Raw genomic sequence first — 16121 nt, forward strand, 5'->3', positions numbered from 1 at the left:
TAAGAGTTCGCCTGAAGTAGCAACCTGAGGGCTCTCTCTTGGGTCATCCCGAGAGCAGCTGTGCCTTTTCCCCTGTCTCCAAGGTTGTCACTCACCGGAGCTGAATAGATAAAGTTGAACAGCAGAAGCCCTATAAGCAGGATGATTGAGATGGCTATGATTTTGAAGCGGTAGCGTTTCCAGAAAACATGGATGAACCTTGTAACGGGTGACCGAAACCACATGAGCAAGGTATGGGTGCGTCTGTCCAGGAGCAGAGATGGCAGAGAATGGAGGGCAGAGGGAAACTTCAGGTCAAGCAATCCAGAGCAAAGGTCTTTCATTTTAAAAAAGCAACTTCTGCTTCTGCCCTCCCCCGTCCCCAGCTGTTCTCCCCGATTGAGCCGGAGTGGGGAGGTGGGGGGCGGTAATTATCCCTCTTTACTTGTCAGCCTCCTTCCCTGGTCACCACCCCATACAGACTGCTAGGCCCCGCAGCTCAGCTTTGTGAACGAGGAAGAGGCTTGGTGCCTTTGCCCTGCAGGACCCTTACAGGGGAGGATGGAGTGTAGGGTATTGGTTGGGTTCCGACTGGCCTCTTCCTGCTGCCTTGATTAAGGCTTCCTTCTCTGTCAAAATCTCCAGGGTCATCTTCACTTTACCCTAGAAACACCATGGGTGGTGGGAGCTGAGCTCAGACGGCAGGAGCAAGGATAGTTTTAAAGGCCTCTTCCCAGGGTCCAGAAAGGGAAAGGGATTTAGCTCAGGCCCCCAGGGTCTGTCAGAGCCAAGTTACGCGGCACAGTAGTCAGCCCTGTCCTAGGCAATAGGCACCTTCCCCAGCGCCTACCGACAAGCGCCATTTGCCGCCATCGAGGACCTGGCAAGGCCACCAGCCGCTTACAGTCTTCATCTTAAAGAGGGAGCAGTGCTTGTACTGGAGGAAGTGAGGCCGCTTGGGGTCAGCATCCATCATCCTGATGGAGCATAGCTTGGCGTGCCGGGCCGGGAGGGGCATGTCAGACAAATCCAGCTCCAGGACCCCTGAGCCCAGAGAAGTGCCGTCAGCAAAAAGGAGCTCCCTGTCCTGTGGTCACGGGCCCTGTGCCAGGATCTCACCCAGGAAGTTATCCGCGGAGATGATGTTATTGTCCCAGATCTGGATGATGAGCCGGGCTGGGAACTTCATCACCGTGGGGTCCAGGCTCCATATGTAGTCCTGGAGGATGGCAGGAGAGCGTATTTCCGGCCTGTCTCCTCTGAGAGTTCCTTTGGCCACTTAGCAGCCCATCACCCAGCAGTGATGGACCACTGAGGAGGAGGAGAAAGTGGGGGAGGGGGAGCGGGGAGTGGTTCCACCCAAGGCCACATTCCAAGTGTCTTGGTGCAGCTCGCAGGCTCTGAGGGGAGAGGTAGGAGTGCATCCCGCTCCTGGGCCTGTTACCTTCTGACTCAAGACGCACGCTTGCTCTGCTGCCAGGTAGTCCAAGGTGAAGATGAACCGCCAATTGAAGATGCCCTCCCCCGTCAGGGAGTGGTAGTGGACATCTGTCTTCTGCATGTCCTTCTCCAGCCCGAATAACCACCTGGGGCCAAAGTCCACTCACCTGGGGTTCACTCGGATTGTCCCCACCCCTAGCTGGAGCCCTGGGAGGAGGGCTGCCCAGTAGACGCCAGGCATGGGTGGAAATGGAGAGACAGAACTGGGCAAGTCTGAGGGCACTCTGACGGAGCCCCGCTCCTCTCCCTCACCCTTTGACGTAGATGTCGCTCATCCTCTCGGTACTTAAACTGTTTTCCTTCAGGTCCATGTGGGCAGTTTTCCAGATAATGCAGCGCAGCTCATACCTGTAGCCACTGTTCTCTGAGGCTTTGCTGAGGAATAGCTCCCCAGCTGCAACCTCGGTGAGGGAAGAGAGGCCTGGGAGGCTGCCCTCCGTGCCCACCCAAGTCGTGCTGCGTTTGGGGGGCCACAGGGAAAGGAGGCTCCCCAGTTTCCCAACAGAGGAAAAGAATCACCGTGACTCAGTGTTGGAGCCCACTGGTGCTCCGCACGCTGGGAAGGCCACACCGAGTGGTGCAGTTGCTCGGGAGATGGGTGTCACTCACCTCCTAGGCTTTCTGGGCCCAATGTTGAATGGGGGGCCAGGAGGACCAAGCTTCTTGGGGAAGATGTCCACCCACATTTGCACCTTTCCCTAGAGTGGAGATGGATTCGCTGGCTGGGGTTGGCCAGCCCCCGTTCTCCGCATCCTGGTCTGGGGGGGGCCCTGTCTCAGCTTCTAGGTCTGCTGAGGCTGTGTTTCCAACACTGAGTGGTGGGGTATCGAGGCATCTGGGAGGTGGGATGGACTTCAGACCGGAAGTCAGCACACCGCCCCTCAGCTTCCACTTGTTTCTTTTTTTGGCTGGGAGAATAGTGCAGTAAGGCTGGGAGCATAGGATGGCTACGAGGCTGATGGCTGTGGCGCACGGATGTCAAGTGTAACCGGGGTCTGGAGGGTTGATGCCATTTAACAGGTCCTGCTGGACAGCCTCTCTGGATGGCGCTCCAGAATGGGATTGGGGCTGCAATTATTAGCCACCTTAGTGGCCCTGAGTAAGAGTAAACTAGGTGATCTCCAGGTCATTTTATGTTGTGGAACCACATCCTAAGGATGTCAAGCTATCCACAAAGCACAGGGGTCTAGGAAAGAAGGGTTGAAGCTGGTGAGAAAAGGGGAGACAAAAGAGTTAAGAGGGTAGGACTACCAACAGTGGAAGACAGATTCCTTTAAACCATATGACCTAGGTTTATTCTTTTGAAATTGGCCCCATTTAATGAGAAAACAGGTTTAATGAGGATGGTTTTAAAAAGTGCTCAGTAGAGAACTTTGTATCTAGAATGTGCTATCAGCTTGAGAGATTTGGAGAATGAGGTGAGCCATTCTGGTGGCTGGAGGGTAGGGGATAATTAGGGTGCCTGTGGGGATTTTTATTCCTCCTGTTAGGGGTTCCTTGCCGTGGAGAAAACACAGCCTGCACTTAACAGCCAAGCCGGGGCTGTGATGCCTGCACTCTGACCCCAGGTGCTGCCTCCTTAACCCTCCCTCAGGAGAGACTAAGGCAGTGCTGGCACCGGCGGGGAAGGCCCCGAAACACTTCCACAGCTGGCACGGGGCCTCGGTTTCTTGTTGGTGGCGTTTCCAGCTCTGAACTTCTCCATTCTAAGAGACACCACTGCGACTTCTTGCTTATTAACATGCACAGAACGTGCTTGTCTTCTTTTCACGTACATCTGTGGGTGCCCGGCCTCTCCTTCCCCTCTTGTCCTGGATGGGTGGGCTTCCCCACCTCCTGATCCAGCCCCTCCAGTCTCATACCTGGTCGATGCCCGGCTGGCTGTCGCTGTACAGCGTGCGGGTCTCCACGTGCTCAGGTACCAGTCCCTGGGTGTGCAGGAGGTACAGCGCAAGGCGTTCTTTCTTAGATCCCAGAAAGCGAGCAGTAGGGGGCTTCAGCTCTAGATTGGAGGGGGATGGAAGGAGGGGATCACGAGGTCATTAGCCTTCCCGTCTCCCACGTAGGCCCCTTCTCCACCCTCAGCCTGGGCAGTGGCCTTGGTTATCCGTTACAGGCGAGAAGGGGAGGCGGGCAGCTCCTCCATCCTGTAGCCCCACTTGTCGCAGAGGCCCAGCTCTGTGCTTTCTGGCAGTGTGCTGTGCTTCTCACCAAAGCTTTGCAGTCTGAATTTTTTCCCATTGTAAAACACAGAGTCATCCTCAGGGCTGAACAGAGGCGGAGGCAGTCCTTTCTGCCTGGCATGGTGTTCCAAGAGCAGGCTTGGGGGCATCTGATCCCGCCACCTAAAGGGCCCTGACCTGTGGGGAAAAGGTGGGGAGATCTGAGTCCTGGAGAAGCCTCTGCTTCGAGCTGCAGGCTGACCAGTGCTGGGAGCAGGGGTGCAGACAGGTGCGGGCCCTGGTTCCCCAGCCTGGGATGCAGGCGTCTTCGAGGGGAGCCGTGGGCTTACTCTTCCACCACCACCCCCCCACCCCGTGCTCTCTTGCCCTGGTTCAGGTCCACGCTTACTGGCAGTAGGATTTGGAGAGCCCACAACGAGCTCCAAAGCCAGACAGGAGTCGGTTTTCAAGGTCAATGACTGTGGTTCCAATCTTATCATCGGGTGAAAATAGGTCAAAGTCATACAGCTGGATCTCTAGGTCCTTCTCCAGGGGGATGGTGCAGCTCATTTCAAACATCCTTGGGTGAGGGTGTTGGAGACACAGAGACCGAGGACCATGTTATCTACACAGCTCCCTCTCCAGCATCCCAACCACACGTGCCCGTGCTCTACCCTCTGTTTGGCCCTGGTGAATTTGGAGAGCAGAGCCTGGGATGGCTCTTGTCCGCCAATAGCCATCCCTCAGTCGTGGCTGGGAGTGACTTTGGACAGGCCTGGGGTGTGGGACTCTGAGCTCCCTTCCCAGGCAAAGTGGTTGAGGGGGGAGGGGAGAGCTGGGCTGCCCATCAATGCATCTTCTGTCTGTTGGACACTGTGCTAGGAACGTGGAGGCTAGAAAGGAACGTGAGAGTTCTCTGCCTTCTAGAACTGCTCCCGGCACAGGGAGCGGGGACGTGGGGTCGGGTGCGTTGGGGCATCTCACACGCCAAAGATGGGGTCCAGAGTGTTGGGCTGGTACTTGTCCCGGTTGCCAAGCTTTGTCTTTCCCAGTTTCAGGATCACATAAGGGTCACACTGGGGTTCAGATAGATGTGAGAGAAGGATGGGAAATGCAGAGTCAGCCCAGGTTGGTCAGGGAGGGCGGGAGTGGGGCAGAAAGGAGCCCCTTGTACCAGATGGGGCCTGTGGGAAGTTGGCAGTCTGGGTGTCAGCCTGAGGGAGCTCCGGGATGCTGGGGTGTAGGGTGAGGTGAGGGGGGTGCCTGGGCTGGGGGCTGGGGAAGACGAGCGCTGCGGTTCAGGGCTGCTCGCTACCAGGCCGTTGGTGTCTTGGGGCTGCAGGTTGGCTGCTCGCACCACGTAGACCCGCACCAAGCACTGCTGAGGGAAGTCCTCTTTCTTAGGCCAAGGCAGGAACTGGCGAGGGGGCTTGGGGGTGTCTGGATTCTCAGGAAAGGGGTAGACACGGAATTGGCCCTGTGTGTGTGTTGGGGAGGGAAGGTATTGGCCTCTGGCCTGGCTCTGTAGAGCCCTCCAGGAGGTACCCCTGGTCTGTGTTGAGGGTGGCAGGGATGAAACCCGTGAGGACGGGTAGGGGCATGTGCTGCAGAGATGCTCTACGGGGACCACGGTGGTGTTTTCCGCTGAAGGGAGGTCTTGTTCCACCCCCACCCATCCCTTGGGGTCCGCACTTGTTTTCGAAGGCTCTAGGGCCTCCGAGAGCAGCACAGGCCCGAGCTGGGACTGAGAAGCCCTCGCCCTTCCTGAGTTGGGGGAGGCCACCCTGAGTCCCTGCAGAGGTCGGTCTCTGCCCCCCACTCCCAAGACTGTCAAGCCCTCCGTGCCCCATCCTCATGCCGAGCGTATAGAACCAGCACTCCTGTCAGAGTCTTCCCTGGACAGAAGGGGCACGAGGTGACAGGTGCAGCTAGGCAGGGCTGGGACACGCACCTTGAACTCCCCTACCACAGGGCTGTCCAGCTTGGGCCTTTCTTGGTAGAGTCTGAAGGTCTGGCAGAAGTCCTGCAGGCCCTGGAAGGCTGGCACGGCCTCCAGCTCGCAGTCGTATACCTGTGGGAGGGCGTGTGGGACCCGGCTGGCGGGGGGAGCTGGCCAGGGCTTGAGGGGACCATTCCTAGGATCGGGGTTGAGGGGCCACCCAGGTCTCGCCCCAGAGCATCTGCCCCGGGGTCAGCAGAGCTGCTGCTGGTGGGCAGCCCTGGTTCCTGAAAGGGTGTGGCCTGTGGAGGCGTGGCCAGGAGTCTTGTGAAAAGGAAGCCACCCCCCGACTTGGTGGTTCCCCAAGGACTCGGGGCTGGGTTTGTTGGCCTCTCCCCGCAGATTTTCTCCATCCTTCATGTCTCCCGTCGTAGGGGCCTGCAAACCTTCAGGGTGTGATACTCTTTGTACTTGTACTTTAGGGACAGGGGAGCATCTCCTGTGGCCCAGAACAGCTTGCTCCACCAGTCCACTTCCTGGTCGTGTTCATCCTGGCAGTGAGGAGGAGGGGCATTTCGGCCCTCGGGGAGAAGGCACCGTGGCCTTCCTCTGCCCGGAGTCATGCTGCCCCACCTCCCTGAGCTGCCTGGACTTGTTCCTTATTCCCCGGGGCTGAGCCTACGTCACCTCAGCGTTGCTGGACTTGAACCAGAACTTTTCATAAAGGTAACCTAGGAGCTGAAAAATGATGGCGGTGAGCTAGGCAAGGCCTGGCCGCCCGGTCCGCCCACCGCCTCTGACTTCTGAGCTCAGAAGGGGTTCGAGGCCACGGCTTCCTGCCCTGGCTCCCTTGCCGTTCACAGAGGCTTTTTAATTCAGGGGTCCTCAGACATAGGACTGGGGCTGAGAAGGAGGGTCAGATTAGTTCTCGGTTCTCATTGCCCACAGCTCCACACTTAACTCTGGAAAGGCTCAGACGTTCAGAGCCTCAGGCCCCACCCCAGGCCTCCTGAAGCTGAGTCTGCTTTTGCTCCAGATGCCAAAGGATTCCTGTGCTTTCGAGGTTGACAGGTGCTGCTCTAGAGCAGCAGTTCTGAACTTTGGAAACACTGGAATCACCTGGGGCGGGGGTGGGGCGTAGGTGGTTTGGGCTTGAATAAAATAATTGCTGCTTCTGGTTCCTACCCCCAGCAACTGGTCAGAAACCATTTTGGGGGGGGGCGGGCTGTGCAGCACGTGGGGTCTTAGCTCCCCGGCCAGGGATCGAACCCATCCCCCCTGCAGTGGAAGCGCGGAGTCCTAACTACTGGACCGCCAGGGAAGTCCCTCAGGATTTTTAAAACTCTCGGGCATTTCTAATGTGCAGTCCAGGTTGAGATCACTGCTTTCGAGTTCCCGTGAACAAGTAGGCCTCACGCTGGGGGCGCGGATATCGGAACTCTGTTTAATCTGTACCCTCCTCAGACACAAGGGCTGTTTCCTCTAAATGGCATGGGGCCTCCAGCCCTTTACTCACCTCCTGGTACTTCTTCACAGACAGCACTGCGTGGAGAAAGCGCAGTCATGAGTCTCAGGAGAAGGGAGAAGTGGGGGGGGAGGGGAGGGCCACCAACCCAGCAGGACAGCCAGGGCCTTGGCCACTCCCAGTGCCAGCGTGTTGGTGAGGTCTGGGGAGGGGCAAGGAGAAAGGGCCGTACTTGGAGGCCGTGGGGGCATGTAGTCCTGAGCCCACGGGTCACAGAAGTAGGGCTGTAGGGAGTCAACGTTGGCCTGACCCACCACGGTCTCCTGGCCGAAGTCCTGGTTGTCCACCACCTTCAGCACCAGGGGCAGCGCGAAGGCCTCATCCGTAGGCATGTACTGCAGCCCCAGGGAGAGGCCAGGGCGTGAGGCTTCCCACGAGCCGGGGCTGCCCCAGCCCTGGCCCAAGGCCTTCTCACCAGTGTGAGGAAGAGGGTTGACTGGGTGAAGTTGGGATTGGTCTGGAAGTCCCTGATGGGCTCTGTCTGCACGGACTCTTCCCAGCATTCCACCAGGAGCCGGGGCGAACGCACCTGCTTCATGTTCCGAAGGCCCCAGACCAGCATCTGCCGGAACAGAGAGGGAGGGTGGGGGGAGGGGCAGGCGGCCCCTCTGATGGGGTCCTGGCCTGGGAGCAGTGGGGCCCCAGGGGGCCTGCAGGGCCAGGGCACGAGGCTGGGTGAAGGCAGAGTCCGAAGGCCCACCCAGTCCTCCTGTCCTGTGAGGGGTGAGTCCTCCAGGCCTGGGCGCTGTCGTCGCTCCTCCACGAGGGAGGTGCCCATTAGGTATTGCCCTTCCTCCCCCGCTGCCCATCTGGCCTCTAATCATCTCTCTCAGGGGTTACCTCCCGCTGCCGGCTGCCCCCCAGGCCCGCAGCAGCTGGAGTGCCCCGGGGTTCTTGGGCACCTCGGTGCCGTCCAGCTCGTGGCTGACCTGGATCCCACAGAACTCCATGGCCAGTCAGCGAGCCAGCACCCTGGGGTCTCACTCTCAACGGACAAACACTGGGTACCCCAGGAGCTGTCCACACCCTACTCATTGGGCCGCCTCAGGGCCAGAGTGGAAACTAGCCAGGTGGTCTGATCTTGGCTCCAGTGAGGGGAGGACCTGACCATCTTCCACTCTTTGCCGCAGGGCGCGTAGGTTCTGACCTGGGCGCCTCCATGCTACTTTCAGAAGAGGTGAGAAACATCCTGGCATTTGGAGTCAGGCAGGGCCGGGCCTAAACCCTGGCGCTGCCACTGAGCCCCTGTGTCACTGTGCGTGGATGTGTTGTCTCTCAGAGCCTGAATTTCCGTCTCTGGAAGGTCGTCCCTACTTTTTGCACAGGGGCCTCATGAGGCTTACATCTGTAGGTAATGGTTGCTAAAGCCCTTTGTCTACGACCCACTGCAGAGGTTTGCATGAAAATACTTTTAAATGTTCTATCAGAACTTCATTTCTCTCCTGTCTCCCTCCATCTCTCACTTGGTATCTTCTCGGGGTCCAAGCTTTGGAGCAGGTGGGCAGAAGGCCCAAGAGGGTCAGCAGAGAGCGCACCGTGGTGCTCGGCTGCTCTGGGGGTGGCTTGCGCCCTGCCCACCCGCCCTGCTCCACGTGTCGTCACCTCAATAGCCATTTTCCTTAGCGTGGGCTGGATGCTCTTGGGGAGGATGTAGATCCCACTCTTCCAGGGAACACTTAAGAGTGGCAGCTGCTGTCTGAGACTCTGAAGGGATGAGGTTGGAGAGCAGGGAGCCTGAGGCCCTGTTGGGCTGGTCCTACTGTCCCCCGCCCCGCCACACACGCAAGCAGGACCCTAAGAGGCTCAACTGCGGCGGCCCCGGAGCCCTATGGGCAGAAGCTGGCAGGGGAGTTAGGGAGAGGTTGGGCAGGCCGGCACCTCCCAGCCCAGTGTTCTGGTTCCCGGGCCCCAGGACTTTGCTGAGGGGCTGCGGTTGGGGGCCGCTGGCTGTGGGGACATGTGGCAGGGGAGTGAGGCAGGGTGAGGGCGCTGGGCACCACACTCCCAGCCGGGCCCTCTCTCCCAGCACCTCAGTCTCGAGGATCAGCTCACAGGACGCCAAGATCTCGCCCTCTTCCTCCTCCAACCCTTTTACAAGGGGGTGCCACCTCATGGGGGGCAGGATCCGTTTTTGGACATCCAGCCAGACCACCGGTGACCACATGCTCCGTCCCCACAAGCTCTCATTGCCCTGGAGGGAAGGGGAAGTTCACAAAACATGGAGGCCAGGCTGGCAGGGGTCTGGCTCCTCCTGGGATTCTGACAACTCTAGGATCAATGCGATGTGCTCTGTGAATCAGGTCCTGCTGGAGCACTTTTCGAATATTCTCCTCTAAAATAAAAGCTCCTGGGTTCCCTGGTGGCGCAGTGGTTGAGAGTCCGCCTGCCGATGCAGGGGACACGGGTTCGTGCCCCGGTCCGGGAAGATCCCACATGCCGTGGGGCGGCTGGGCCCGTGAGCCATGACCGCTGAGCCTGCGCATCCGGAGCCTGTGCTCCGCAACGGGAGAGGCCACAACAGTGAGAGGCCCATGTACCGCAAAAAAATCAAATAAAATAAAAGCTCCTCACGGAATTCCCTGGCGGTTCGGTGGTTAGGACTCTGTGCTTCCACTGCAGTGGGCACAGGTTCAATCCCTGGTCTGGGAACTAAGATCCGGCATGCCGCATGGCACGGCCAAAAAAATACATTAAAAACTTCTCAGAGCTCTGCCCAGCCCAGCCCACCTTACCTGGGGGTCCCGCTGCCACAGTTCCAACACCACGAATGGTGGGCTCTCTTTGGTGTCCTGGGGGTTCTCGTACAGGAGGAGGTGCTGGAAGATGAGCGTCTGGGCCCACGTAGGGGCTGCAGAGCTCTTCAGGGTTTGGGTACACTGGCTGTGGTTCAAGAAGACCAACCGAATGAAGGGCGCTGTGGGTGGAAGGAGAGCTGTGCCTTTGAGCTGCCGAGTGAGGCTCTCCCCTCTTCTGGCTGCTGCCGCCACCGGACTGGGTACCCGGGGAGGCTCAGGCCAGACAGCCACAGCCACTCCAGCTCCCCAGAAGGCCACCTCAGAGTAAGCCACAGAGCACATGGGCTTATAGCTAGAGGCCCCTTATACCATCATGGTTGGGGCCTAGCCGTCACAGACGCGGAGGGCCCGGCGGCTCCTCTGGAGGGGTTCTGGGGACCAGGCTACACGTGGCTGCCCTCACACAGCATCAGCAAGTGGCCTTGGCATCAAGGAACATCACACGACCCTCTCAACGAGGGTGCTGATGCCCAGTGGACACAGCTCCCAGCAGACATCCACTGCCCCGGCTCAGACCCTTGTCCAACAGTCTGGCTCCCAACAAACAGGGCCACTGCCAGCCCAAGGCAGGAGCACGTGACTCACCTGAAACCTCCCATGGGGCCTCCACACAGGGCTAGAAATTGCCACCCCTCCTCCCCACCCCTCATCTTCTGTCCAGCACAAGGAACAAGTGGTTCCCAAGCATGTCATCCTCTCTCTCGCCTTTGTGTCTCATCCTCCCTCTTCCTTGTCAAGGCCCAGCAAACTCCTCCTTCCTCTTCAAGGCTCAGCTAAGTGGCCTCCAGTGGGATGAAGCCTCCCTGTCTTGATTCCACAGTGTTGGGGACACACCACAAGAGCGGTCCCACCTTGTATTCCTTGTTCTTGTGTCTCTTCCCCAAACCAGGGCCATGAGCTGCTGGGGGCAGGGGTCTGCATGTGTGTCACCCCCTCCTCGCCACATCCTTTATACTGCTGGGTGTCCACATGGAGGGGCTGGGGGAGAAGAGGTGCCCACGCCTACCCTGGAATGTCTGGATGTGGTTAGACATCAGGTTCCGGGCCTGGTAGATGTAGCAGAAGAGCTGGTAGTAGTGGGGCTCTGGGTAAGAGAGGAGCTGTGTCCGCCACCCGTCCCCAGGATCCCCACCCCATGCCCCCTGCTCCCTGCCCTCAGGTGCTGGGTGTCTCCGGGGCCACCCAAGCCGACTCTCAATTGAATGCTCACTGTTGAAGATGCAGTAGATGAAGGGCAGGTTGGGTGGCTGGGTGATCTCTGGGGGAGCCCTCCAGGAGCTCCTGATTCTGTCCAGTCTCCGTGTCGACGACACCACGTCCGCTTCCCTCTTAGCTTGCTGTTTCATATCTAGACTCTGTGCCCAGGACAGACTCCCTGAGGCTCATAGGTGCCTTTCCTGCCTCCCCCAGCCCAGGCCCAGGTCACCCTTCTCCCCATCCAAAGCCTGAGGATGTGGTTCCGGGGCCCAGGTCCCCCCACCTGCAGTGGTCAGTGCATCTGGCCACACGGGGCGTCTCCGTCTGCGTGGCGCACCAGGGGGCCCTGGCTCTGGAGGTGGGGTTGCAGGGAAGAGACACCTAGCCCACTGGGGCTTTACCAAGGATCCCTCCAGGAGGAATATGGATGCAATGCCCTTGACCTTATTGGGGGCCAGCCTGCGGTGCCAGCGGCGGCGGCGGAACTGGCTCTGGGGCTGAGGGTTCAGGTGGAACTTGGAACCGAAGACGCCGTACTCCCAGCCTTCCTCGTCCTCAGCCAGGCTGGGGTGGTGCTGCGGGGGGAGCAGAGTCACCCTCTCACCTGGCCAAGGGTGGGTCCCATCCATGGTCCCGCCAGGTCCCTGACCAGGCGGCCCCTCACCAGCTGCAGGAAGGACAGGGTCTCCTGCTCGTGGCTCAGCCTCCCGTGGTCCCGGTAGCGCACGCGCGCCCAGCGCCGGCGGCGGCAGGAGTAGTAGGTCTTCTCCACCGAGTTCCAGACCTGGGGCAGCCCCGAGGGCGGGATGCCCACTCCGTACTCCCAGCCTGAGGGACCAGGATACAGCCCGTGGGTGCCCAGGGGCCCACAGGCTCGGGGGCTCGGACAGGCCTGAGAGATAAGCCCTGGAAGGGCAGGCCGAGGGGGCAGTGCTGTCCCTCACGTCCAGGTCTCTCCGGCCACAAAGGAAGGTGTGGTCACACTGCGTCACCGGTGGCCTGGGCTCAACTGCCCATCTTACAGACAAGGAAGGTGAGGCTCACAGGCGTCCTGGGACCCGCACAAGGTCACACAGCCCGTAAGTAGCAGAGGCTGCATCTTGAGCCCAGGTCTTCCGACTCCCAGCCCACCGCCCCTTCCCTGGAGCCACCTGGGGTGAACCAGGCTCTGGACGCGACCCCAGTTCACGTGCTCGGGAGGCGCTTAGCACCTGCCCTGTCTCAAAGCTGGGGCCCACGTCTGTGGCAAGGGTGGAGGCCCTGCTCTCCGGAGACTGAGGCCCCCCAGGAACGCAGGCCTACCCCACCCGACAGCCTGGCTACTTTCAGTTCCAGGCCCTGCCGCCCTTAGCCGCTGCCCAGAGGACTGACCTTCACTGTCCACCGCGTGGTTCAGCTCCACAGCCCAGTTCTTCTTCACGTGCCAGCCTTGGGGACACTTCACATTCTCCCGGGCCTCCACGGGTTCTCCGTTCTGTGGGTGCACAGAGAGGGTGGGCCAAGGGCCGTGTTGCTCGCCTACTGCAGCCATCGTGGCCTCCAGCCTCCTGGGGCTCCTTAAATTTAAGTTCGTGAAAAATGAAACAAAATTCGGGAATTCCCCTGTGGTCTAGTGGTTAGGGCTCCGCGCTTCCACGGCTGGAGGCCCAGGTTCGATCCCTGGTTGGGGAACTAAGATCCCGCGTGCCGCGCGGTGCAGCCAGAAAAAAAGAAACAAAATTCAAAGTTCAGTTCCTTACTGAACTTTGAATTCTCGGTAAAAGCGCCACCTTCGAAAGGGGGAAGGAAAGGTGCCCACTCTGTCGTCCTTCCAGTCCCATTTAGGGCACCTCTCCCCACCACCTTGGGATACAAACCCCATCAGCGCTCACCCAAGGTCACACCAGGGAGCAGGGCTCAGTTGGTAACGCCTGATCCAGTGCTCTTTCCACTCAGACACCCCAGCTTCCAAGGTGCCCCCCTGGTTGAATCGCTGGCCCCCCCGCGCCCCCTGCTCACCACGTCTGTGTTGGGGATGGCGGCAGGCCCCCAGGCCCCCGTGGCGTCTCGGCACTGGTTCTCGTACACCTCCTCCAGCACCTGGCTCTTGTTGATGTCTGTGTCCAGGAGGAGCCTGGGGGCAGTGAGACCCCAAGTTCCCAGCATATCTCCCTGAGCTTACAGGCCCCTGGGGTCCTCCTCTGTTGGCTGAGCACTGCCATACCTGGCAGCCCCACCTGCTCTGGGCAAGGCTGGGCAGCGGGGCCTGGCATGCAAGGTAGGGTGGCGGGCAGGTCCCCCTGTCCTATGCACCCCAGCCCCCGGAACCAGGCTGCAGTGGCTGTGTGCCCGCCTCTCTGGGCTGCTGCCTACTGGCCCTCCTGGGTAAGAAGCGGCGTCAGCTCCACTGCTGCCTGTCCAGGGGCTCACAGGCTCCGGGTCCCACATCCCAGCCTTACCTCCGCTGAGGTTCCACTGTCCATGGCCCCTGCCAGTGCCATCCATGGGGCTCCTTGAAATCTTCCTTGGGGAGGGCCTTGTGCCCCATGACGTCCGAGAAGCTGGGGCAGTGCTGCAGCCACTGCTGTCCCCACTGGTCCTTATACTTGGCCTCGTTCTCGTACTGGGGGAGGGGAGTCCATCAGTGCCTGCTGCCACCCCCAGCATACCCAGCACTGGCCCTAGGTCCCCCACTCTGGGCTGTAAGCACCTCCCAGAAATGTGGTAGTCAGGCAGAGGGCCATGTGGCACCTGCCCGGGGGCAGGAGCTGCGTTGTCGCTTGTAATGGGACGGCACCGCCCCCACTGTCAATCAGCACAGGCAGCTGCCACTCGTCAAGTGCTCACTGTGGCTGGGGCCGTGCCAAGGGCATTTCATGAACTAACCCCTTTCAGCCGCACACTCCCATTTCACAGTTGAGGAGACTGAGGCTCAAAGGTCACCTCTACCCCAGGCGGCTCAGCTCTCGAGGAGTGGAGTGGGGTGGATGCCTGTGTTAGAGCCTGGTGGTGCCTGGGATGTGACCTGTCCACCCCGTGTCACTGCTGACCCTGGGGAACCTGGTCCTGCTCCACCACTGCCCTGTCTTTGCTGCCTCTGGACCTTTCTTCCACATTCCCCTTCTGGGCACGCACTCATCCTAAATCCCTCTCTGTCTCAGCACCTCAAGTTCTACAATCTATCCACAACATGCAACTTAGGAACCATGAAAATGTTTTGACAAAGTAAGTTAAAAAGCCCGAAACTCAAAACTCATTTCTCTTCTGTTCTCAGGACCTTCTCCTGAGCCATGTCCTCCCCTCCTTTGATTACAGAGCGGCCTCTGGCCGGCTGCTCACACACCCCCTGGGTTTACGGTTCTAAGGGAACATGCCTCATTTCCGGCCCCTCTGACTGTCCCAGGCCTCCCCCTCCCCGGGACCACCAGGCTGGCCTGCAGGACTCAGCTGGGGTCGGCAGGGGTCCCGGGCTGTCACGCTGATGATGGACGAGACCCCCTGCAAGCAGTCGGAGCCTGGCTCACCTCACACACCCTGAACGAATTGGGAGAAACTCCCCATAAACCTCCGTCTGGGTGAGAGTGACCAGCCCCAGGGGACCATTGAGCTGCGCTCCTGTCACCGCAGCCTACGGCTTGTCAACAGGGGACCTCTTTAGTTTCTGCCACCTCTCTCGAGCCCCTTTCACGGTTCTCAGCTTCTGCCAGTGATGTTCATCTCCACCTTCGGAGCTGGGCTGTTGCCGGGCCACCCTCCCGCCGGCCCCACCCGGGGCCCCGCTCACCGTCTCCGCGGACACGACCACTTCGCCCTGGCGGAGCAGCTGCAGGTCCTTGCTGTCGGTCACGTTGCCGAGCCACATGCAGACCCGGAGCTGGGCCGGAAGCGTGTCCTTCTTTCCTTCACCCTCTGGGTACTGAGCCGGAGGTAGGTCAGCAATCACGGGGGTGCAGGCCCCCAGGGGCAGGGGTGCGGGTGAGGGAGGGGCACACACACCTGCCCCTTCACCCTGAGCCCTGGGAGCAGGGGCCTCACACTGAGTTGGGTGATGGCCATAACAGAGGCCGGTACGGGTGCCGCTGGGGAACCTGGGAATGCTCCAGGGAGGACTCGTGCTGATGGGGCCATTGACAACGATGCTTGCTATGCGCCAGGCAACGAGCTAAGTGCTCTGATCCTCACACACCACCACAAGGCGGGCATCGTTATCGCCAGGCCCATTTCACAGAGGAGCAGGCTGAGGCCAGACACGCTCAGGAGTTGGCTCCGGCTCACACAAGCCAGTGAGTGGTAGAGCCAGGATTCAAGTCTCAGTGATTCTTGCAGGATGAGAAGGACTCAGGTGGGCCCTTCCACCATGGCAGAAAGGGCAGTGGGGAGCCAGGGACGTCTCCGAGACGGAGGCAGTGTCCCCCACCTGCCTCCCAGGGCTGTCTTCAGGGCAGGGGACTTGTGGTCAGTCAGCCTTATTTATGGATTGTGTCTGATATGAGGGGCTGGCAACCAAACCTTATAGGTATTAAATATGTAGCTAGCAGCCAGTCGTGGTCCAGGGGAGACAGGACAGGGACAGGACCAAGTGAAGCATCAGATGATGGAGGGGACAAATTGGAGGAATAGTCATGGGTGGCGTGGACTTGGTGTCGGCCACATGCTGATGGTCCCAGGCCCCCGCCTTCCTCTGGAGAACTGTTTAAACCCCATTTCACCTGGTAAAGGGCCTGACAGAGAGGAAGCGGGCATGCCCTTGGGAGGCTCATGGGGGCTGCCGGGGTGGGGGGGTTCAGGGCTTCTCCCTTGGGACGTCCTAGGCCCTCTCCTCCCCTGAGGACCCCTGGCCTCCCCACCTGCAGGAAGAGGGTCTGTGTCTTCCCACAGAACCTGCCGGAGTGCCGGGCCCCGGTCGGGGAGAACAGGATGGTGTGGGCGGGCACCTGTGCATAGGCCACTCGCTGCTCCCGGGACATCAGCCAGATCATCACGTCCGGGAGGTTTGTCTGGGGCTGCCGGGCGGGACAGCGTCAGGCCCACGTGGCCGGCTCCAC

The 16121-nt window shown here is 60.0% G+C and overlaps 1 protein-coding gene across 1 annotated transcript in view; it reads right to left on the reverse strand.

The window, feature by feature from the left end:
- The window catches only part of FER1L5 (fer-1 like family member 5), a 48537-nt gene that overhangs the window by 396 nt on the left and 32020 nt on the right, over positions 1 to 16121 (reverse strand). The window contains exons 23-52 of the mRNA XM_079941686.1: positions 15924 to 16079; positions 14861 to 14992; positions 13536 to 13699; positions 13096 to 13210; positions 12469 to 12571; positions 11762 to 11925; positions 11499 to 11663; positions 11111 to 11255; positions 10907 to 10984; positions 9838 to 10019; positions 9120 to 9296; positions 8708 to 8797; positions 7521 to 7667; positions 7278 to 7440; positions 7097 to 7122; positions 6268 to 6318; positions 6027 to 6131; positions 5593 to 5712; positions 4957 to 5118; positions 4626 to 4717; positions 4051 to 4221; positions 3691 to 3839; positions 3342 to 3481; positions 2089 to 2177; positions 1732 to 1827; positions 1424 to 1565; positions 1099 to 1198; positions 830 to 1023; positions 533 to 642; positions 96 to 243 (exon numbers count right to left, since the gene is read on the reverse strand). Coding sequence (XP_079797812.1) covers positions 96 to 243; positions 533 to 642; positions 830 to 1023; positions 1099 to 1198; positions 1424 to 1565; positions 1732 to 1827; positions 2089 to 2177; positions 3342 to 3481; positions 3691 to 3839; positions 4051 to 4221; positions 4626 to 4717; positions 4957 to 5118; positions 5593 to 5712; positions 6027 to 6131; positions 6268 to 6318; positions 7097 to 7122; positions 7278 to 7440; positions 7521 to 7667; positions 8708 to 8797; positions 9120 to 9296; positions 9838 to 10019; positions 10907 to 10984; positions 11111 to 11255; positions 11499 to 11663; positions 11762 to 11925; positions 12469 to 12571; positions 13096 to 13210; positions 13536 to 13699; positions 14861 to 14992; positions 15924 to 16079 — 3876 coding nt within the window. The remainder of the gene's footprint in view (positions 1 to 95; positions 244 to 532; positions 643 to 829; positions 1024 to 1098; positions 1199 to 1423; positions 1566 to 1731; positions 1828 to 2088; positions 2178 to 3341; positions 3482 to 3690; positions 3840 to 4050; positions 4222 to 4625; positions 4718 to 4956; positions 5119 to 5592; positions 5713 to 6026; positions 6132 to 6267; positions 6319 to 7096; positions 7123 to 7277; positions 7441 to 7520; positions 7668 to 8707; positions 8798 to 9119; positions 9297 to 9837; positions 10020 to 10906; positions 10985 to 11110; positions 11256 to 11498; positions 11664 to 11761; positions 11926 to 12468; positions 12572 to 13095; positions 13211 to 13535; positions 13700 to 14860; positions 14993 to 15923; positions 16080 to 16121) is intronic.

Source organism: Stenella coeruleoalba, assembly GCF_951394435.1.
Source record: "Stenella coeruleoalba genome assembly, chromosome: 13".
In the NCBI taxonomy this organism is placed as follows: domain Eukaryota; kingdom Metazoa; phylum Chordata; class Mammalia; order Artiodactyla; family Delphinidae; genus Stenella; species Stenella coeruleoalba.